General features: G+C 45.0%; 1 protein-coding gene across 1 annotated transcript; it reads right to left on the bottom strand.

Annotated features, from left to right (window-relative positions):
- Positions 1–6,656: 6,656 nt before the first annotated feature.
- On the bottom strand, positions 6,657–22,684 carry CYP46A1 (cytochrome P450 family 46 subfamily A member 1). The gene is made up of 15 exons (XM_069858789.1): positions 22,557–22,684; positions 18,721–18,798; positions 18,393–18,474; positions 17,776–17,849; positions 17,019–17,105; positions 16,300–16,438; positions 15,579–15,689; positions 14,626–14,782; positions 14,233–14,295; positions 12,829–12,901; positions 12,313–12,397; positions 10,353–10,463; positions 10,010–10,098; positions 9,069–9,135; positions 6,657–8,223 (listed from the first exon to the last, which is right to left on the bottom strand). Exons 1-15 carry the CDS (start codon positions 22,682–22,684, stop codon positions 8,062–8,064), a joined length of 1,506 nt encoding a protein of 501 aa, XP_069714890.1. The 3' UTR covers positions 6,657–8,061.
- Between the last annotated feature and the right edge of the window lie 1,230 nt (positions 22,685–23,914).

The raw sequence follows: 23,914 nt of genomic DNA, 5'->3' as shown, positions 1-23,914 counted from the left end.
CTGAACATGGTCCAGAGCCTCAACATCCTTCTTGTGGTGAGGGGCCAATCCCGAGTCACCATCCCTGGAGGGGTTTAAAGGATGGGTAGACGAGGTGCTCAGGGACATGGTTTGGTGGCAGATAGGAATGGTTGGACTCGATGATCCAAGAGGTCTTTTCTAACCTAGTGATTCTGTGATTCCCACGGAGGGGGGCATCATTCCTGTGCCTTTCAAAAGTCTCTGGTTAGCTTTATAAGAAAAGCAAGCACTTGTGGTCTGTCTTATTGGAGGGATAAAACCCATTAGGTCGTAACAGCAACACCCTGGGCTAAAGCACCAAATTGTAATTTTTTTCCAGAAAAATAAACACCAAAACCCTCCTCCATCAAAACCAGCCAATCCAGGCAGAAAACATAACTTTATAATTTATTTGTGAGACCTTATAGCAACCTTCCAGTACCTGAAAGGGGCTGCAAGAAAGCTGGAGAGGGACTGTTCACAAAGCTTGTGGTGATAGGATGAGGGGCAACGGGTATAAACTGGAAAGGGGCAGATTTAGAGTAGACATAAGGAAGAACTTCTCCACTATGAGACTGGTGAGGCACTGGCACAGGTTGCCTGAGGAAGCTGTGGCTGCCCCATCCCTGGAGGTGTTCAAGGCCAGGTTGGAGGGGCCTTGGGCAGCCTGATCCAGTGGGAGGTGACCCTGCTCATCGCAGGGGAGTTGGAATTATATGATCTTTAAGGTCCCTTCCAACCCAAACTGTTCTGTGATTCTATTAAATCAATCAGCCTGGTGACACACAGCCTTCTGGGACACGCGTACCTACACAGAAGAGGAGAGCACTGCCGAGATGGCTGCAAGGAAGCACGATGGGGTGCCTGCCAAGGCTCTGTCTCTGGTTGTAGACACTTGTCTGCACCAGGCGCTTCTACGCTGAAAGTCATTTGAATTAGCTCAAGTCAAAGGCAGATGAGGTTTATCTGTGTCTAATTTAGGTGCTATGCAGTCAGCTCTCCTCGCTGAGTGGCTTGATACACCAGCCCAATGGGTTGATTCACTCTGCTATTCACCACTACACCGCTGGATTAGAAATTAAATTAACACTCTGCCTCTCGGGCTGGTTTGCTTTACTCTCTGCCATCATTTCTTCAGAGGCATAATCAGCCTGGGAGACCCTTCCTAGAAAGGGAGCAGAGTGATGCACAGCCCGTTGTGGAAACCTTCTCCTGGTAGCACACCTGGGTTTGGAGAATGCACGTCTCGCTTTTCCTCTGCTAGGCGGGGCAGCTGCTGTTTTCCAACCACTGTCCTGTCCCTGAGAGACCCAGCTTTGCTGAGAGCTTGCAGTTTCTGCCCGCATCAGGAGGACAGAATTATAGAACCATAGAATACTTTGGGTTGGAAGGGACCTTAAAGATAATCTAGTTCCAACCCCGCTGTCATGGGCAGGGACACCTCCTACCAGACCGGGCTGCCCAAGGCCCTATCCAGCCTGGCCTTGATCACCTCCAGAGATGGGGCAGCCACAACTTCCCTGGGCAGCCTGTGCCAATGTTCCATCACCCTCATTGTGGAGAATTTCTTTCTAATCTAAATATTCCCACCTCCAGTTTGAAGCCATTCCCCATGGTCCTATCACATTTGTGTCCTTGGACACATTTGCTCCTCCTTGCCTCCTGCTATGGACAACAGTGCTGTCACCTCTCTCCTGACTGACTTATAACACAGAATGTACACTGCTCAGGTCACTTTCTCAAGCCATCCCTGCAAAGGAACCTTTGTGAAAGCTCGCTGAGAAACTCTAATATAGCCTGCAGGATGGAGATTTTCATAAATGACAGCAGAGCAGCTATGATGACCAGTGATCCCCAGATTATTTTAATAGAAATAATGAATATAAGCAGTGATTATAAATAGCTTCCTTCCCCAAAGCCTGCAGAACATTTCCCCTCCACTTCTTATCAGTTCAAAGTCAATGGACCAGCGTGTGAGATAGGTTATGGGCAGCAGCACCACTGTGGAGTAAAGCTGCCCTGTAAGACAGCAGGAAAAATGAACTCTGAATTCATCTGGGCATTTCCAGATAACAGACCCTGGGGAAGGAATGCAGATCCCACGGTGCACCAGTATGTAAAATGAAGGACACATCAGGTGGCCTGTGGTTATCCATACACGTATAGGTTAGGAGCTGATCCTAAGAACAGCTCTTTTGGTAGCTGAATTTCCTTTGTTGCTTTTTAACCTTAATAGCTCTTTAATTACTGTCCTTATTTTCAAATCAAATATACGTCTGTGTCATATTAATGAATATTTGTTGTCACTGGAGAGCTATTAAATACATTTTCACCTGTGTTTCCAAGGGAATAGACACCAGCTGAGTGCAGTTTATCTAATTTCAGCCTGTCCTCAGCACCGTAATAATATCAAGACCTATTAGAGAAGACTCACAGATACATAAAAATAATAATGATTGATTATTTATTTGCTTTATAGCAGCACTTAAGGATTCCTGCCAAGAACATGGTTCTGCTGTGCAAGGCTTATGGCAGATAACAGTACGAGAGGTGGCCTTGCCTGGCAGAGCTGACACCTTGAGTGGGAAACAGAGCAGTGCTGCAGCAAGTGTGCAGCAGAGTACATGGTCATTTGGGTGTTCTTTAATGCCTTAGAGGATTTGTGCAAATAAAAGAAAGGAGAGCAGGTAATGAGGAAAGAGATGGAAGGTGAGGGTGAGTGAGACAACGATCAACCCTTACCAGAAGAACTGAAAGGACCCCACAGAGTTAGAGTCTCCCCCAGTGCCTGGTGTCAGTATTCCCTGCCAGGATCCTTGGGGTGGATCCAGCGTAATATCTTACAGGATGCTGCTGGTGCTTCAGGCACTGGAGATGCTTCAGTGTCTGCTTGTAGCTTACAGTGCTGTGATCTTCTGAGGAAATGGAATGAGAGCAAAGCTAATTAATTAAAGTCCATTTGAAAAGAAGGAGGCAGTTCCTTAATCTTTTTATAAGTCTGTACTGGAGGAAGAACTGCACCAGTCTAGTGAGGATAGTGGCATGGGGTAAAGAGTACAAGACCCTCAGCTGGAGGAGATGGGTTGGGTATGTGCTATGGACGTCTGCTTTGTGATTGTCTTGTCTCAATAAACATATGTTGCTTGGATTCAGAAAAGGCCTCCTCTTGCAGCTCCCATCATATAACCACACTATGAGAATTGATAAGTTTTGCTGCAGCTGGTTTGTATGTTTAATTATCTCATCACATAAATCCGTTTGGTAAGATGTAGCTGTTTTAGGTTAAAAGAAAGCCCGTCTTAGGGCTGTGAGAATTTATTAATATTCTTAGTTGTCTTGTAAGATGCAGCTGTTGGAGGAGATAACCTGAAGGGAGTCTCCGGATATGGTTGGATAATCCAAAAAAATAATGAGCATTCTTTCAAGATTTATATGGTTCTTTGTCTAAAACTAGTATATATACCCACTGCTTTTGTAAGATATTATGCTGTTTTTAGAAGGGCATCTGATTCAGTGCTGAATTGTAAAATAAAAATATTATTGTCTTTGCTTTGAAGACTTTGTCCTTTCCAATATTTTACAAGTGAATAAGTGTTTCTCACACACATCAAGTGCAAATGCAGGTATGGTTAACCTGCATGCTTATGCTAGGACCACCAAATCTAGAAGCATCAGCTTTTCTGAACATACAGTGATTAAATGTGCTGCATGTAGCTAGTACAGGGCTCTAAAGCTGCTGCAGTCAAAAAAGCAAATAGGACCTGGCCATGGCTGGATAGATGAGCCTGAAAAGGAATAAAATATCCTGGTTCCAGCTCTGAATACCTTGCTCCAGAAAAAAATGACAGTATCTTATGCATTCTTATAGACAGTCATTCCTCCGGAGGCTCTAGATGGAGCAGAAGGCTGTCCACCATTCAGAAAATACCAGGCTGTGCTACAATTTCAATGAGCGTGATTGAATCTCATGCTTCTGAGCTTCTCCTGGCTTCCTGCAAGGGCTAGGATGAGGTTCCTCTCATGCAAAATCGTGGCAATTTTCCCCACTTTCTTTACAGCCAATAAGTCTAGCTGGGCTTTTCTTTGGAAATTGAGGTGAGTCTGTACGTGAAGTGTAGATGCGAAAGTAGGAGTCTCCTGTGCTCCAGACTAGCTGGGGTGAGAAAGCATCACCTTCTCCCATGCCAGCAGTGAAGAGGTTTGCCTTCCTGTGAAAGATGGAGGCTCCTCTGGGTGCATGTTCCCTAATTGGTTCCCTCCTGTCCTAAGAGGTGTAGGCAGCAGCATTTCCCTCGTTTCTTGTCTATGACACTGATCCAAATAGAATAAGATCAAGCTCTTTAGTGAGCACAAAAAATCTGTGGAGAAATCCACAGCAGGGAGTTCTGACTCTGAGTACGTACATGAAAGTCCTGGGCATCAATCCAGAAGAGGGAGGCAAAGACTTTATAGGTCTGGGAGAGGGATCAAAGAAAATTGCAGCAGCCATATGTCAGAACAGGAGGAAGACTTATACACCTCTGATAAAGACTCTTGGGAGTGTTGCCACTGGTATTCTCAATTCTGGGGGCAGCTGCTTACGTTACAAGGGTCTAGGTTGCTCCTGGGGAGATTCTGATTGGATTCCAGAAGAAAATTTTTAACCATAAGAACAGCCAAATGCTAGAAAAATCTCCCCAGGGAAGTGGTAGATTCCTCTACACTGGACACTCTTAAGGCGCAGCTTGGCAGGGTTCTAGGCCATCTCATTTAAATTACACATCACCTAAAAAGGTTGGACCACATGATCCTTGAAGTCCCTTCCAACCTGGCATCCTATGGTTCCACGATTACTTTGACTCCTGCCAGCTGAGCTTCTGTCTGCCTCCAGACAGTTCCTGTCCCATCTGCACGTGTGCACGTCTGGAGCTGCTGGAGGGCAAGCTCTTACGTGCAGTGTGTGTGGTGCAGGGGCACAAGCCATCCTGAGCAGCCTGGCTTTGCAGTTCCATGTCAACTGAGAAACCTTTTTGCATCCAGCCTCCAGGCAAGCCAGAGAGGCCTGTGCTGGGACCACATGGATGGCAAACAGGGAAAAATCATCCCATCAGCCATTTCCAGATTTTTCTTTGCTCTGCCCAAGAGCCAGGAAAAAGATGAGAAGAAAATTAGCTGCAGGTATGATACTTTCCTACAAGCAGCTGGAAAGAGCACTGACGAGACAGACTTTGCTCTGCTTTTTTTGCTTATTGGCCACAATCCCTAACAGAGCATGTGGTGCAGATGATGACTGCTTGTCCAAGAACTGAAACAATGTATGTCTCTTCCCCAGATAAGGGGAAACTCTCCTCTTTTTTTGTGGTGTTCAAGAAAGTTGCAACCCCCAGGTCTTTTTATAGTTCCTGGCAGCTCTCCCTTGGCACTTCTGGCCTGAATCTGCTCTTTTTTTTTTTTTTTTTTTTGGTGGACAAGGAATCACCTCCTGGCTGAGAGTGCAGGATGAAACTGTAAGAACACTGCAGGGCATTTGCACAACATCACAGGGCATCATCTACTCCTGTGATAAGATACCCTGGAGGTGCTTTCTCCTAAGAGAAGGAGCTGTCAGGGTTGAGGAACAGCTGCTCTTGCTGGGGGCATCGACAAGGAGAGCTTGCCATCTGCTGGAAGGCTATCAGCATTGGCAGGCGACAGTCGGGCAGTAGGTAGAGAGCAGGAAGAGCATCCTCTAAAGGAAGAAAGAGCTGATCTCACGCAGATGAGGTATGACAAAACTCTGCAGGGTTTATAGTATGCTACCACTCCCCTTGAGCCCTCTTTGGAGGTGCCCATCCCCATCATATACGTAGCAGAAGGAAATACGTGCTTGTGCAACTAATGCATCTCAACTCATTCATTAGTAGGGCAGAGCAGAGACCTGGTGTCTTGCACCTTCACAGTGCAAGACACAGTTTGCCAGTGTGTCTGCTGAGCTGTCTGCGTGCTGTTCACAGCTTCCCCCACCACTCCCTGCATTGACAAGATACTTCCCTCCTTTTGACATTTTCTCCAGCTTCAGCCTTTTCATTTGTGTCTAGTCCCTTCTGAGAATTTTGCAGGCTCATTGCTGAACTGCTGGATGCCCTCCGTAGCATTTGCTACCATTTTTGATGCCATTTGATGCCAACTGGCAGAATAGCATGAGGAATCGGAAACATAGGAGTAGGTCATTCCTCCTTTTCCAGCCTCTGTGTGTGCAGGAGCTGAACACAGCTCAGCCGGCATTTATGAGCAGCTGCAAGCTTTTGTAACACACTTTGCATGAGGCTTAAACTACTGATGGGGAAAAATAGTGAGGTGAAGTCAGCTGCTGCTCTCGCTGGGGCCACACAGCACTCTGGTCCAGGGAGGGCTCTGTTTGCTGCCCCTCTTCTCCCAGCTGTTACAGGAAGTCATGGAATTGCCCCATCCCTGGAGGTGTTCAAGGCCAGGTTAGATGGGTCCTTGAGCCCCCTGATCCACTGGGAGGTGTCCCTGCCCATGGCAGGGGGGTTGGAATTAGGTGATCTTTAAGGTCCCTTCCAACTCAAACCATTATGTGAATCTATTAATCTATTTTGCAACATCACTAGCGCATCTAGCCTGACTGGCATCAAGCATGCTGCTCCTCACCACAACAGCCCCCAGGCACACAAAACCAGCTGGAGAGTCCTCAGTTTTCCCAATTGGATTTTATTAGTGTCTAGGATGATATAAGCAGATCTCCAGCACAAGGGATCGAAGAGGTACTCTACTAAGAGATGGACTAAACCTTCCCTAGCAATATAAGTATTGGTACCTCTAGGTATAAGTCATGTACATTGTGTAACACTGCTTACATTATCAAAAGCTACATTAATGTTACTGGCCTGTTATCCCACTGCTGCACTGAGTGAGATGGTGCACAACAGTAGCAGCACCAGGGAAAGCTCTGGGATGTTATGCTTCTGGTGTGGAAATCACCCCAGGAACTTGACAGTGTACAGACCAACTTCTTGCCATTTTGGTGGCAGCACCAAATGGCTTGAAATCCCTCTGTTTCAGGGCTCAAACTCATATTAAGTATCCACTTATTTCTAGGAGATGGCATTTTCACATGACCATTTTTTTCCTAGCAGAACAGGCTGCAAGTCTGCACGCAGTGAGCAATTTTGGCACAGCTGCAGAAAAAGGGTGTGCAGGACCTTCTCCTGCCTCTGACTCAAGTTGCACAGGTGTTCCTTCAGCAGCAATATAATTTTAAGCAGCTTTCATTCGAGGCATTTTCTTCCAACTCCACTGTACCTACTAGACATGTGGTTGAAGTGTTCATATAGTTTGTGATGAGCCGGATGGGGAACATGAACCAGGCTGAAATAAACCCAGCAAGACCTCCCTAAAAGAATAGATTATCAAGAGAATGAGTATGGGCTGTGGGGAAGGGCAGGGGAGCTGCTTTCTACATTGTGGATTGGGAATCTACACTGTGAAAAATATTGGAAGAAATGTAAGAGAAACTGAAGAAAAATTAGACAGAATCAACACAGAATAGTAGTGGCTACAGTCTGATTTTTTTCTTCAGAATGTTTGTATCAATCGTTCTTCTCATTTAGGGAAGGATGGGAAAATTGCTTTGACCGAGAGAACAGCTCTAAATTTCTCTTCCCAGATTCAGTCCAAATCTTGAACTCTGCTATGAAATTCTGCAAACAAGGGTTTACCTAGACCATGTTTCATTGTAAGTCAAGTTAGTGGAAAATATCAGCTGGGATTTGAGTTTGTGTGGAGCTCCAGGGATGCTCCAGTGAACGGATATTCTTCTCCAGGTCTGGTCAGAAACAAATAGTACCCCCCAGGAAAATAACAGCCTTTGCAATTCTAGGTCTACTTCCAGACTGAAGATGCTCAAACATATCTAGAGTCACTCTCCTAAGGTTTTCTTCAGTAAAATTATGAAGGCTAGTAAAAATTTAAGTCTAATCATCCTCTAAAGAAGTCAACAAAATCTAATCTTCGATTAGTATGAAGATATTAAAAATCAGTAGAAACTCTACCATTAACATGTCATGCTCCTTTCCTGAGTAGTTAAGCCTGGCAGCCTCTTGCCAAGCTCCTTAGCTTTAATTTACACATTACTCCATCTAGTGGCCTAATGGTTCCAGCATCCAAGAGTTTAAAACTCTGCCCTGGTACCAGCTGGAATTCAAACCTCTGCAGCAGTTTGGCCATCACCACTTTTGCCTCCATCTGTTAAGAAAAAAGCAAACATCATCAGTGACAGCAAATACAGCTTGGACTGCAGCTATTTAAATTCAGAGTATTATGCTGCTTTGTCAATATAAAGATTTGACGCTTAAATGTTACTGCTAATGCAGCTGAGTTTGGGCAGGAGGAACAGAGTCACCTGAGGCTTCCTGGATTTGAAGACAACTGACAGGCATTAAGATCAGCCCCCATGTTTATGCATTAACCCCATTTTGGAAATCATAGGGTAGAACTAAGCACTTTAACCTGAAGATTTTGAGCACTGGTGCTTAGATGAATTCACAGCACAGACTTGAAGAGCTGGCCTCCTCTTCTCCTTCTGAAATGCTCTCTGCCATGTTCATGTACTTCATTAAATTGTTACCCCCTCCAGCCAGACCCCTCCTCACCTTCTCAGTGCCAGTCCTCACTTGTGCTCTTCTACCAGCTAATGTTTTCCCTGCCTTGACCTTGCCAGCTGCAGGCACAGGATGGTCCCTAAGAGTCCCTGCACAACCTCTGTGCGCCTGACCTTGGCTGGCAAAGGGATGTTGACTGCAATTTCTGTCAAAGAGTTTGGATTTAAGCAGGGTGACCCAGGGCAGTTCAGATGGAGAGCAGCCTGCTGCTGGACACGAGTGATGTGGTCCAGTTCAGTACATGTCTGCTCACGTGACGGTGTTTGAGACAAGCCCTGTCATGGGCACGGTGGGGAATCTACCCTCTAGAGGGAAGAAGGTCAGTACACCACCGCTGTGGGCTTTGGTCCATCACCACCAGCCACAGCCAGTGCATCCTGAGCTGGCCCAAGTGCTTGCTACAAGGCATCATTCCAGGACTCTGTTTACCTGTGCAAACACCTGCCCAATGCAGGATCGGGGTCCCAGAGAGAATGGAAAGTAGCAGTAGTATGGCCTGCAAAGAAAAATGTTCAAAACTGTCAATCTGATTGGTTGGTTGTAAAGAAATGAGCAGAATTCATCACAGCAGCAAGTAAATGGTCTGAATATCACCTTATCCAGCTGACTTGTAAAGATAATCTCCAAATCAACATTTTTTTGTTCAGACCAGCAATACAGCTCTGAAAGCAAGTTTTCTCGCCATCTTTGCTTACTATACGTCTCAGCTCACTGAGCTATTTTGATGTGTGAAAAACACGCCTTGAAAGCTGAATGTTAAGCACACTCTAAACCCTCTCCAGCCTGCTGTAAAGAAATAATCATCCACCCAATTATTGCTCCTTTGGATAGCTCTGAGCAAGGGGGCATTTGGTTCAGGAAACCAGATTCTAGGCTGAAGTAAAACTCTTGACTCGCAATATATTCTAGTTTGATGCAGCGGCCTCAGCACCACCTGTTTTGGTCACTGGTCCCTCCTCCTTACTCCTGCCTACTGATTAGGCTTAGGCTGCCTGCCCACATGGCTGAACAGAATCTTCTGTCCCTCAGCCTGTTGTTCCCTCTCTAATATGGAGACATTTCAAGCATCCTGGAGCCTAGGCTGCCATGCAGTCTGTATTGCATAAAGAGAAATATTCAATATTCAGAATTAATTAACGTTAGTATTGGGTTTTTTTGTATGGTATTGCATGGTATAAAGAACTCCTGAATAAAAGCCACATATTATTGCTCTCTATTTGCATTTGGATAAGGTTTTTGCCTTAGTCAAAGTGGAATGGCAAAATAGTTTTTATCCTACTTTCCTTGAAATGAAAAATGACCCTTGAAATCTCTTCCTGTAGTGGTTCCTTATTACATATTTAATAACCTGGGAGTAAAAAGAAACTCACTTAGGTGCATCTTTGCTAAATCGGTCTGGATTGAAAGTGAGTGGATCCTTGAAATAGCTTTCCATCCTTCCCATTATATAAGTGCTGAACTGTCAAGAAAGAGTTTATTTGCATTAGTCAGGAGCAGCACACTGAAAAAGCATTTTCACTGTCACAGGTATAAACACATAACTGCCTTCCACTCCCCAGGCAAAACCAATCCAAAGTCCCAATTCACACCCCAGTTTTGGCCAACATTTCAGAGAAGTCAGGAGAAATGTCCCTGGGTGGGATTTTGTCCTTCTGATACACAGAACCATTATATATGGACTGACTGAATCTGCTCCTCATGTATGGGACTCACAATAAGTGTCGTGTTTGCAGGAATTCTGACATTATTGATGATGCGTTCCTTCTCCAACCAGCGTACTGTCCCCGGGACAGGTGGGTACAGACGCAGCGATTCCTTCAAAACCTGTGTCAGTGAAAAGTACAGAAGGTTAGTTAATATAGCGTAGGAAGCAGAAATAAAACTAATTACCTCCCTATGTCCTTTTGCTTTGGCTAAATGGAAGCTTTTGACTTGTGAAAGAGATACTGGTTTATCTGCCTTAGACTCCTGTGAGCAAAACATATGGCTAAGTGAGCTCCTTCAGGCCTGGTTCTTTCTCATGACTGGTAAAACACAGAGAAAAAGAAGCAAAACCCACAAGAGATCCAATACATTGAACAGATTAAACACCTCAAATCAGGTAAAAAACTAAGTGAAAAAGTACTGGAGAACAACTTCAAAGAGAATATCTGAGAGTGAAGTCTCATGCCTCCAATGAGCTGTTCTTGGCTGTCATGAGGATGGGTGGTTGTTCCCACCTCCATTTCAGTACTGACTTCCCACTCCTGCCTTTGTCCTGCTTCTGCTGCTCAGGGAGCTGAGCAACGTCAGAGCACTTAAATGACAAAAAACAACCTGTAAAAGGAAAATTAATAGGGAACAGCGAGGAAAAAACGGAATGAGACCATTTCTTTTGGTGGCAGTGAGCTGTGAGAATGCCTTATTTCATCAAAGGGAAACCTAATTAACAGTGCACATTAGCATCGCAGTGCAAATGCAATTAACGGTCTGTATGCACGAGTGGATTAATGAAAAAGAAGCATGGACAAAAGGATTCAGAATTTCCTGAGGGACAGGAGAGGAGTCCCATGGTCTCTGATACTCCAGTGATGGACTGGCTGTGACCAAGGGTGACTGTGATTTTGGTTGTACAGATCCAAGCTTGTTCAGTTAAATAAATGGTCTGCTTTGAGAAGCTCTCATATGATCTGTCTTAAAATTGAAAAGCTTAGATACCTCGTCCTAATTGGAGTGGTATAATTGTGATGGTGTTGGAGACGCCCAAGGAAACCTGCTGATCCCTGTAATCACACAGAGAAGATTTTTCCTCATGAGAAATAGCTTTGAAATCTATTTGCTGTCAAAGCACAGTGATTTGTGGAAAGGGATATGGCAAATGGCAAAACACCATCACCCACTTTGACAGGGCAGTTTAAGAGAACAGTGATCATGGCAGACTACTAAAATCACAGGCAATTTAAGCAGGGAGAATAGCTGCCAGCACTGTGATTCAGCCTCTCCTGAGGGCTACTGGTGTCCCTCATCTTGTAAAAAAGAATACACCACACAAACGCTGGCAAGCAACCAAGCCCTGGATTTGAAGTTCATTACCAACCAGCATTTCTATACACAAGGCATCTTCTAAGACCAAACATTTTCTCCCTCTTAGTGACTGAAGAGGGTTTCAAGACCAAATAATGAAAAACTGATACTGCACAAAATAGCCATTATTTTTGTATGTCCTCAAATCCCACTGAGTTTATGGTGCATGGTGAGATCATAGCTGGAAATACTTTAACAATAATCAAACAAAAATAGAGTTGTGAGTTTGGGAAGTGTCTGGGACTCACGCACAGGTTGGGCTTGAAGTTGCGAACCCTTCTTAAAATACAGCTATGGTTTCAGCTTGAACAGGTAAGGATTAAGCAACTCCACTCTAGCTCCCAGCTTGGTAATAATTAAAGAAAGTAGTGAAGGAATTATGTGGGACTTTTTAAAGGTATTTGAAGAGCATCCTTCCCAACAAGGCTGGGCTGCTGCAAACAGCTCACGCTGCCTGCTTGCTGACTCTCTGGAGACAAAGTTTGTCGGGATCAAATACTGGCATTGCTCTTAAAGTTTTAAATGTATGGGGCTCCTCTTGGCATTCTCAAGAGATTCAGGAGTGTTACCGAACAGCTCTGACTGGTATTTTACCTCATTCCTACAGTACCTGCGATAAGTACGTGAGTTTGCCAAGATCCTCATAGTCAATGTCTCTCTTGGAACCAAGAACTTCATCCACTTCAACCTGCACCCTGCAGCCAAATTAAAAAAACGTTAGTTGCAGAGGACCGTATTTTGCTAGGCAAGCTGACAAATTAGATTTTTACTTTCCAGACACTGAACTGGACTTTGACTTCCATCCTCAGGCAAATCACATACTGATTCCCAGCCAGCCTGCCTGAACTTGTGCCTCATATTAGGATGAAGCAATGTGCTTACAGTGCAGCCGAATAAGGCAGGGCTCAGGACCAGCTTTGCATAAAGGCTTGGAAAAAAAAATCACTTAGACAGAATTCAAGTAATTTGTATTAAGTCTTTCTAAAATTCAAAATATACCATGACTATGAAAATATTTATGTTGGAAGGGAGTCTAGAATGCACTGGGAATTGATCCTACATTTTAATAATCCTTGTAATAAAATTCACCTCGAAATTAACAAGAAACAAAATAGAGAGCACGTACCTTTCCAGAATTTCAGGATGCTGAGCCAGTGCCATTACTGTAAATGACAACTGATTGGCAGTGGTTTCATGACCTAATGACAAAGAAAAATGGTTTAAAGTTTAATATGAAATAATAACATGATACAAAGATGGTCTACTAGTGTGACTGTGAACAGGAAACTTTAAACGTCAGGCCTGGAATTTTTTTATTCTAAGTATGCTAGAAATTAAAGGAAACACTAAAAATAATATGCATTTTACATAAGGAGCTTTCAAAGACGCATAGAATGGCTTGGGTTGGAAAGGACCGTACAGATCACTAGATCCAACCTCCTGACATTGGCAGGGACACCTTCCACTACATCAGCTTGCTCAAAGCCTCATCTAACCTGGCCTTGAACACTTCCAGGGATGGGGCTTCCATGACTTCTCTGGGCAACCTGTTCCAGTGCCTCACTATCCACACAGTAAAAAAATTTCTACCTAATATCTAGTCTAAATCTACCCTTTTTCAGCTTATAACTGTTACCCCTTATCCTACCACTGCACTCCCTTATAGAACAAGACATAGTTGGTAAACATATGAGCTGTCTTGCGCTACTCGAAGCTGCATACTGATTATGAGCTTTCTAACAGGAAAGCTAGTGAGGTTCAATATTTGCCTTGTCATATTATGGGACATACAGTCCTGCCAAGAAGGATTTACTGGTTTTGATGGAAAACAGAGCTTCTAAAGCAGCCATTTCAAAGAAAGGTGTTTATATGGATAGTTTTCATTTTTTTCACAGATAAGCATATGGTATTTCAAGGCACTACAGAAACCAAAACTTCTGCAAAGATATGTATGTTGCAATAACATCTTTCTTGCGAAAGAACAGCGTTTCAACCTCACCTTCTCAGGAACCTAAATCCTACCAACTTCCAAGATTGGTCTTTCTATACAGTTTATCTCATGTATCACCTCAGCCCCTGATTTGACTAATGCTCTTAAGGCAAGAATGGCATTTAATCGTGTAGGTGAGGTGGGGCAGAGATACATGGAATATGTTAAAGATGCTTTCAGTGGGGTTTAGCAGGGTCTGGGAGGAAGAGCTGGAGTCCCATGAGGAATACACTTGCACCCCAGTGGGCAGTGCTGACCTCTGCACTGCAGGTGGGAAACCATTGGTCTGGTATTGCTTGCAGTGTTGTTGTGACTGAAGGAGGATAATGTATCCTTTGCCTATGAGAAAATGAAGAATTCTCTTGAGACCTCATCCAGATGGTTCTGTGCCAGTCTAACACTACTGTCTACCAACCAAGTGACTCCTGGTTACAACAGCATCACACAGAGTGAACAAGGACATTAATCATGAGCCTATAGATGGTCCAGAAATGACTACAGCTTCCCACGACATATTCAAATATTAAAATAGCTACCAACCTGCCACAAAGAAAGTGATAAAGTTATCCAAAATGCCTTCATCATCTGTAGTTTCCTCCAGAGCTGCCAAAAGAGAAAAGCAAATGAAATTAGAAAACGTCCCCGTGCCTCAGCAGGAATCAACAGAAAGGTCTGCTGTGTTTTGCCCCTTTTATCTGAGACGGCAGCACGAGGGGATCCTGAATGGGAAACTTGGTAGTGACTTGCGACCAATATTTGATCCAACACAACAAAACAGGGAATTTTCAAAGCAACTCTTACGATCTTCAATGTGAAAAAGCCCTCCTGAAGACATTAGAGGATCAAAATCCAGAACCTCAAAATAAGCCTCCCCAAATCTCATGGCAAAACACACTACAGACAAATTAACTCCAAAAGCAACATGTTCCCTACCATCTCCTTTCAGTATTTGCGTAAGAATATCCAGCGAGGCTTCCTTCCCATTTCGAATGGCCTCTCTCCTCTGGTCAATGCACTCCTTCCCCACACGCCGCAGCAGCCTCACACTCTCCTTGACCTCCTTTACCAGCTTCTGTTTCCATGGCATGTACTGAATACAGAATTTCTTTAGTCATTTTGTTGCTTTTTCTGGTAAAAAATATTGCCAAGTGTTATTTTTCAAGTGAGCACCTTGTTTTCTACTAAAGACGTTTGACATAAGCGTCTGCTCTCCATGGAACAAGGTGAATGTTCCCAAGGTGAAGTGTTTGGGCTGAAATGAGAAATATTCCGATCTGGGCATGCTGATGTCCTGCCTTGTTAAAGCTAATATTTTGAGCACTGTGAGCAAAATTCCTCACTTCTCCATGGAGACAAACTGCAGCATGCAATGCAGAATCTCACCTCTGGGTCCAAAAAGGAAAACAGGAGCTCTAAAAGCCTAAACTACAGCTTTTGTGAAAATGTGGAATGATTTTTAACTTAAATGTGTCAGATTACATCCCTAATTTCCTAGTATATGAATTTTGGGCAAAAATACATGTTTTTATTGTAAGAAAGTTCAAAATTCTTCCACCTTTAGTGGAGGCCATCATCCTTCTTGGACAAATGGCAAAACTCAGTTTTTGCAGTGATGTGTGTGAAAGCGTAAAACCATACAAGAAGCAGACAGATACATTGGGGAAGAGAAGGCAGAAAGACAGAAAGGAAGCACTAAATGTTAATGGTAATTTTGCAAGTGTTTTAAAGCTCTAATGAATATTATCTCAATGCACATTGGAGGGAGAGAGCTGCTGATGACTCTTTCCTTGTCATATATGGACTTCACACAGCTCTGGCCAATTTGTGCCAGAGCAGGGCTCCAGCTGGACGTGAGGAAAGCAAACTGAAGCGAGGTGCATACAAACCCGCAAGAAGGGCAGGCGTGCCTTGGTCATTCCCTCCAAAATCATGGTCACAGCATGTGGGAAAGGTGTCTGGTCATCACTCAGTGCATTTAATTCCAAGCCAAAGGCTACCTGAGGAGCAGGAGAGAAAAAGGCAGCAACTTGTTGCATCCTTCAGGCTTCCTGGGGCTGGAGTGAAAGAGGAAGACAGCCTCACACCACCACCTTTTCCTCTAAAAATACCTCAGGCTAGATACTGCCTTGCAGGAGGCTAGGAGGGAAGGGTAATATTTACATTATGCTTCCTCCTTATTTAGGGACATGAATGATTTACTATTACTCTCCGTTCATCTCTAACTGTTTTGCATAAAGAAGGGAAAAGTCAGCAAAAGGGAGACTTCATGCTGACCTTTAATGGTAGTAATACAACACTGAGATGTGAACAAGCATTGGTGAGCCCCTTTTGGCATGGAGGGGTGGGAGGTACAAGGCTGTAAGGGCTTTTGCAAGGGGTCCCCATCCTGCAGACCACGCTTAGGCTGTGCAGATCCTCCCTGTCACTTGCTTTGGCTCAGCCTGAACGGTAGTGGCACTATAGTAGAGTCCTTCAGCTCTTCTGGCACTGCTGGGTAAAGGTCTTGTTTGCTGGCTCTGGCTCCTGATCCCTTCCTGCTGTTGGTACCTGTTACTTCCATTCCTTCCTGCCAGTCACAGAGGAAACAAGAAAGCACACAGCTGGTACCTTTGCAATGACATCCATGGTCACCCGGTTCATCATGGTCAGCATGCTAAACTCTTTTTTTCCATCTGCCTTTTCATCTAGCTTCTCCATCAGCTCCTCTGCTTTTTCATTAAAAGTTTCCATAAGACCAATCAGGTAGCTGAACAATCAATAAAAATTACTGATGGGGGCTCTGGAGAGGACCTTTGCTCATGCAAAACTCCTTTCATTATTTTCCACAGAAAACTGTAAAGATTTTTTTTATTTATAATAAATTTGACATAATACTTTAAAAAGCAAACAGATAAAATGAGCTAAATTCTTCTTATAGCAGCCTCATTCTGTTCTGCCATGTAAACAATGTCTGCCAACGTTTTGGTCGTGCACACTGAAGCAAATGGACTTTATCTTCAGCCCTTAAATGCAACGCATCGAGGCACACACAAGCAAACCAGACTAACCCCTGCATGTCAATCACATGATATCTCCCACAGGGAATCCCTCAGGTGAATGATGAGGCTTGCCCACATCAAATCCCTGAGGCCTGTTGTTCACGTAAGCGTCACTGCCCCATGGAAAGTCTGGTCAAATTATACTCATCATGGACTCTTAAGTAAAACATGATTTTGGCACTAAATGGTTTACTCTTTCTCAATTTCAAATAATGCATCAATGGCAATGAGAATCACAAAAATACAGTACAAATAACAGCTAGATCATCGCAGCGATATTTGCCTTACGTTCGACTGAAAGCTGGATCCATCACCTTCCGCTGCTTGTGCCAAAGCTCATGGTTGTAAACAGTTACCAAGCCATTCCCCAGAAACCTGGCATTTAGGAAAGCAAGGAAAGGAACTGTTTTCAGCAAGGGAGCCAGCCAAGCCCTGTGTAGTCACAAAGATAACTCTCCTGTATCGGCTTCCTTGTATTTTTTCCCATGTATAAGGAGCACTACGCTGCTTTGAGTACACAGTCACTGTGGACAATGACAGAACTTCAGATACGTTATGCCTGCTAGATGTGGACTGCTGAGTCAAATAAGATGCCACTTGATTACAGTTGTTACACAAATAACTAATATACTAGCTGAATTATTATACTTTTAAAAGCTTCAGGCTAACAGAGAAAAATCCTCTTTTTTTTGTTGTTGAATTTAGGAGCTGGAAACTCCCATGCATTAAGGAATAATTCAGTGCTTTAAAATCTAAGTGAGAAATTTGATGATGGTCTTGCCTAAACTCTTCAGAGACTAACCAAACATGCACGGAGTAAAAAAACAAACCTACAATCAAGGTGAAAAAAAATCCAACATAACCTCCTCCCTGACATTTGACTTGACACGTAATTTAATAGGCACATGCTGCTTACATATGCCTGGAATTAGTCATTCATTCCCATACTAAGGTAAATGGTCTGTGTCAAAATAAATGTCATGCCAGCAATATTATTAATCTTTGTCTTTTCAGATCACAATGGCTTCAGATGAGTTATACTTACCTCTCACCAAATAAGTTGAAGATACGACCATATACCAGCCGATCCTTTGGGTACTGTGAGGACATCAAGAACTCCTAAAATCAAATCTCAGGTCAGTGAATACCAAGTGTGATCCATTTCCCAGACAAAACATGAAAAGCCACTCACATGTTCATTCTTTTCCTCCTGTAGCAATAGTCTGAAGGCTAAATGAATAATTTGGTGTGTCCTGATTCCCCAGTTCCCGTGCTGCTAGCTTGTTTTGCATGCCTCTAGCACTTCTTGCCCAATGACCCAAAATATCACTCTGTGGTTATTGCAGAGATGTAGAGGAAGAAATTCAGTCCCTTGTGCCTCACTCACTTGAGATACTAAGCTCTTGTAAAGAGTCTACTTTTCAGAAATGATGGAAGATTGCTCTAACTGCTGTTTAAATAAAAGTAACAAAGTAAATTGACTTATCAAGGAAGTAAATAAATCCTGACAGCCCAGAGGACAGATCACCTCATCCTCCTAAGTTGCCCTCTCTGCAGGCACTGACCAGCTGCAGTGTGCTGCCATGAACATCAGGCACCAGCTCTCTCTTTCTGAAGGGGCAGGCCAATCCCCAGTGTCAATTTGGCTTTATTTTGCAGTACCTTCACTCCTTCAGGACTCAGAATCATTACTGAGACTCTGTGAAAGGCATTAAACCGTACAATGGGTCCATATTGCTCTGCCCTACAAGAAGAGAAGAGGAAGAAAAGAAAATTACGGTACAAACCACCAACACGTAACAGTTCACATTTAATAACCTGAAACAACCAAAAGCAGCATGTACTGGAAACTACTACAGTTTTCAGTGAGTAAAGCCATTAAGAGAAAGATTAACTCACACTCACTAGCTCCTCTAGTGTCCTTCTGAATAATGCTAAATACGCATCTCAAGGCATTTTTGCCTGGATTTTCTGGTGTTCCTCGACTTACCACTGCAGGAAGAGATCATGCACAAACTCCTGTTTCCTAAGCATCCTCCACAGGATTGGCAGATGTCCAAATAAAAAGCTGCAACAAATGAAGGTTAAGAGAGTTACAAGGATGCCAACATAGAGTTTTGTATGGATTACAAACCTTGTTGCTCAGCAATGCAATGTAAGCGCTGCTCAAGTTTTCCTCCAGGTAAGGAAAGATAAAACTAATATGTACCACTGCCCAGCCCTCATGTGGGTAAGGTGAAGATCAGGGTCAGGCTGGTGCACTCCTGCAGCCAGGAAGACCAGTGCAGATACACAGGACAAGGTCTTGCTAGCTGCTGTACTATAGGACATGTTTAGGTCTGGGTGGAAGCTCCCAGAAAACTGCTTTGCTCTTTGTCTAGATGCCTGAATCACGGCTGCAACTATGACATTTCTATACATGCAGTAGACATTTGCGTTAAATGTTCTTTGCTCTCTCATGCTCAGCCCTGATAAGCAAACTTCAGCTCTGTCAATGCTGTTAAATTTAGTAAAATTAGGAATGGTCTCCTCATGTCTAAAGCCACAACCTGAAACAACCTAGAAGGATAATCACTGGTTAATATGGAAATTGCAGAAATTAATAAAAAGGGTTATCTCTTCAAATACAATAGCTGTATTAAAAGGTTAGAGATCAGTTCCTTCCTTTTGCTCTGAGAGGCGAATTCCCACTGGCTTTGCATACATCTGAAGGGTGATTTGGCCAAGCTCCTCTCTAAATGAAGCAAGCTGCACTTGAAATCCGTTTTCCATTTGAGAGACAGCCAGCCATCCTATCATCCTTTCTCAGTACAAACAAGCTATAGGGGAAAACCAGGCTCTTTAATTTGTTTTGGAACCAGGAGGCACTTAAAAATAACAAGCACTCAACAAAGTTATCCAACATCTACAGAAACTTTTAATCCTTCAGTTGTTTACCTCTTCCACTGGAATTGGAATCTGAAAAGATGTGAAAGTCCCCAATACAACAGATGAGTCCTTTGTTAGCTAAAGCCCCAGAAACCACTCTACCTGCAGCACACAAAGCAAGGTCCCACCCACAGCTCCTCTTCTGTGACACATGAATCCCCAGAGATATTTTTCATCCCTGGTCCCATAACTACCTAATTAAGTCAGATGTTACAACAGGCCTATAAACATTCACCTGCTAATGAGAAGTCCCAGTTCCTTACTGCATGCCATGAAAAAAATTACCCAAGGCTGGGTTTGGCATATGTAACTGTGACACTCTAATCTGAAAACATATATCTGCAAACAAATCCCTTTTGCCTGTTTATTGCTATTAAATCTTTAATATGAAGCAAACTTTTGAAGACATGATCTCCTCTGTTCGCAGGTGAGCCATTTTTGCAATAAAAATGACACAAAGCCACTAGGACTCACTTTTCCAGCCTGTCCTGCACAAGTCTCCTTTAGAGACATGCTGTGTTAGTTGTGATAAAATAAAACAACCCAGGACTCAAGGGCATTAATGTCATCTTGCAATCGTGCAGCCATACAAGCTTAGATAAAGTCTCAGGTTTTGAGAAGATCCTGTCATACTTCATGTAAAACAAGGCTTTCTTAAGCTTTTACCAAAGGAAAAGAGACAAGGACAAAGGGTAAGCCGCTCATCTGGGACAGAATAACACCTTGGAATTACAGAGGCTGTGGGCTGGCTGGCCGGTGAGCAGATGTGCTGATGGCAACCTGGGGGGCAGTCCTGGTGAGCAGCAAGCTGGAACCAAGCCAGCCTCTGGTGCTGTTTCTCTCCAGTTTGGCAGAGACAGACTCAGCTGACAAGTGTTTGGATTGGGACAAACCTCATTTCAGAGTAACCTGGGTTGGCAAAGATGGGTCCAGTCCCCTGCTCCAGAGCTGTTAAATGGCTCAGGGCCTCACCCTGTCACTTGTGCCAGCATTTGAACACCCTCGAGGTGAAGATATTTTTCTTTACTGGGATCGCCCTTTAGACAGTTTGTGCCCATTGCCCTTTGTCCTTCATTTTGCCACTCCAAGGAGAGTCTGTCTCTTATCTTCATGTAACCACCCATTAGGTAGCTGAAAACAGCCAGTGGATCCCACCTACTCATCAGCAGCCACTTCTCAACCCAAGGTATGCTCAGTCCCTAGCACCCTGAGGCACCCTAGCCACCCTCCACTGGACTCACCCCAGTCTGTCTCTGTTTTGTTCTGGGGAGACCACCACCACACACAGCACTGGCCTTTAAATTATTTTTTTTTTTTAATTGTAGTAAATGACTGGAGGTATTGATTTTCCTTATCTTGGACATTTAGGAGTGGAAGTGCTTGCGCAACAAGTACGGAATAGGAGTTTGGACTGTCCCTGGCAATTTATGCTTCTGAAAAGCTGTCAAGTGCTGCGGTCTTATACAGGCTTCCATGTAGACATACCAGTACTAGAAACCTTCCTGGGAAAGATGCTAGGGTGATCACCAACATCAAACCTCAAACCCTGAAGAAGGGACAGAAAAGCAGCAACAGGGTGCCTCAAGCTGTCATTATTCTAGGAAGTTACTTCACACCTCAAAATGAGCCTACGGACAAGCAGATTCAGGTATGACAAGATTCTCTCTCCAATACCTGATACCCTTATAGTATAGTAGAACTTGGAGTTGGGCAGCCAAGCTTGGGGTTCCTGTAGGACTGTTTGTGTAACAGTACTGGCATGGTGCCTCTTCTCATGGCATGTTACGAAGGACATGTGCATCCAGTGGTGAGGTTGCACGGAAATCCCACACGCTCCTGCAAGAACCATGTCTCCTTGTGACAGCACTGCCACTGCCTTGCTGGCTGCCTTCTCACTGCCCTTTATCACTTGTGACACTTTTATTTTCGGCAGAAACCAAACACCTAGCTCAGGACGGAGAGCAGGGAAGGTGCCCGGTGGAGTTAGTGTCAACATGGAACTCTGTGGGATGGCAGGCTGTGCTGGTCCAGCACACAGAGCACCTCCTGCATGGCTAGTGATACTCCTCGGGTCCCTTTGGTGCTGTAAGCAAATGCACAGCTCAGAAGGGCAACTCTAAACTGCTCATTTCATGCCGCTGTGGCCAGCCAGGGTGACCAGCCAAAGAGATGGACAGCAGCACATCCAGCCCAGGCCAGCCAGGTAGTGCAGAGCAGGCAGCGGGATGCCTGGAGATGCCCGACAGTGCCGGATGCTGTTCCAAACAGGAAGCAGGCGCTGTTCCAATTCCACCTGCCCTTCCCATAGAATTACCAGATTATAAAAGACCTCTGAGATCATTGAGTCCAACCATACCTATCTGCCACTAAACCATATTCTTAAGCACCTCATCTATCTGTCTTTTAAATACCTCTAGGGATGGTGACTCAACCACCTTCCTGGGCAGCCTCTGCCAGTGCCCAGTGACCCTTTCAGGGAAGAAACTTTTCCTAATGTGCAATCTGAACCTCCACTGACTTTGCAACTTGAGGCCACCCCCTTATCCTATCACCTATTACTTGGGAGAAGAGGCCAGCACCCTCCTCTCTACAACCTCCTTTCAGGTAGCTATAGAGAGCAATGAGGTCACCCCTCAGCCTCCTCCAGGCTAAACACCCCCAGCTCTCTCAGCCGTTCCTCACAAGGCCTGTTCTCCAGACCCCTCACCAGCTTCGTTGCTCTTCTCTGGACTCGCTCCAGAGCCTCAGCTGGCACCTGCCCCAGTTAAACACCAAACGCTCTGGGCGCTGCCCTCGCCCGCAGCAGCGAGGGACACGGGCTGCGGCGCTCATGCCCCGCTCCGCCCGCCACGGAGATGGGCGCTCGGCCCGCCCCCCGCCGCTGGCCCCGGCCCTCACCTCTCCCGCGGGGCGCCGGGGATGTGGTCGTACTTGGCGTGGACGCGCCGCACGTAGCAGCAGTACAGCCCGAGGGCCAGGAGAGGGAGGGCCAGCAGCAGCGCCACCGCCGTCCCCAGCGCCGCCATCGCCTCCATCGCCACGGGCCCCGCGCCGGGCGGGGCGGCGCTTAGAGAGCCCGGCGGGGCGGGCACACGGACACCGGCACGCCCCGAGGGAGGCAGGGAGGAGCCAGAACGGCGTTTAAACGTTTAGTTTATTATCCATAATGTTACATGTCTAAGTCATAGAATCACAGAATCACCAGGTTGGAAAAGACCCACAGGGTAATCGAATCCAACCGTTCCTATCAAACACTAAACCATGTCCCTCAGCGCCTCATCCGCCCGTGCCTTAAACCCCTCCAGGGAAGGTGACTCAACCCCCTCCCTGGGCAGCCTCTGCCAGTACCCAGTGACGCTTTCCGTGAAAAATTTTTTCCTAATGTCCAGCCTAAACCTCCCCTGGTGGAGCTTGAGGCCATTCCCTCTTGTCCTGTCCTCTGTCACTTGGGAGAAGAGGCCAGCACCCTCCTCTCTACAACCTCCTTTCAGGTAGTTGTAGAGAGTCAAGAATATAAGCTTAAGTCTAGACCAATATTAGCATCCTATGAGGGTTTGTGAGGGACTATATGACCCGTCTGGAGTTCAGTGATAAAGTCTTTTTAGATGTGTCCACGCAGTTGCTGCAGATGAAGTTTTGCAGATGCTCCAGTGCTTGGAGGGATTGGATCCCTGGGGTCATGTTTGACATCAGTGGGGGCCTCAGACCAGCTGAGAGGGAGCTCCAGCTGTGACCCGCTCCTCTCATCCTCTTATAGTCCCTTCTGGAGTGATAACATCTGGGGTATCAGTCAGCCCAGCTCCTTATCTTCTTTACCTTTGGCCAGCGGTGCCACTGGTAAGGGACACAGTGGGTTTTGCTTTGCCCTCCCGCCGGTGCAATCTGAACCAGTGTGTAGGGACCCAAAAACCTCCAGGGTCATACACCAAGCCATTTCCAACATGCAAAACTCATGGTTTCTACATCCATGAGTCGTCCAAGTACAACTTATGTTGGTTTCTAGTCATAAATCTTATTAATACCTCTGTCTTCATGATCACCTCTGATTCTTTGTGATGTGTGGGAGGAGGTGACCAGGGGCCAGTTTGATCATCGTGATAGGCAAATGAGTGGTAGAGACATAACGGTTAGCTCATTCTCCCTGACTCATCCCTGCTGCACGTGAGAGTTTTGATGTGGCCGCGGATGCGGAGTGGCCTCCAGACCTCCCTTTCCACCCCATGGCTCAGCAAAGCAGCTTCAGGGAGGTGAGGGAT

Source organism: Phaenicophaeus curvirostris, chromosome 5, assembly GCF_032191515.1.
Source record: "Phaenicophaeus curvirostris isolate KB17595 chromosome 5, BPBGC_Pcur_1.0, whole genome shotgun sequence".
NCBI lineage: Eukaryota > Metazoa > Chordata > Aves > Cuculiformes > Cuculidae > Phaenicophaeus > Phaenicophaeus curvirostris.
Note: the sequence above shows the minus strand (reverse complement) of the source record. Positions and strands in the feature narration are given on the sequence as shown.

Coding starts and splice junctions, on each gene's coding strand:
- CYP46A1 (XM_069858789.1), bottom strand. CDS start 22,684: ATGGCGGCGCTGGGGACGGCGGTGGCGCTGCTGCTGGCCCTCCCTCTC. Junction 16,439..17,018: donor GATCCAGCTTTCAGTCGAAC/GTAAGGCAAATA, acceptor TTGATTGTTCAG/CTACCTGATTGGTCTTATGG. Junction 9,136..10,009: donor TTTAGCAAAGATGCACCTAA/GTGAGTTTCTTT, acceptor TTTTCTTTGCAG/GCCATACTACTGCTACTTTC.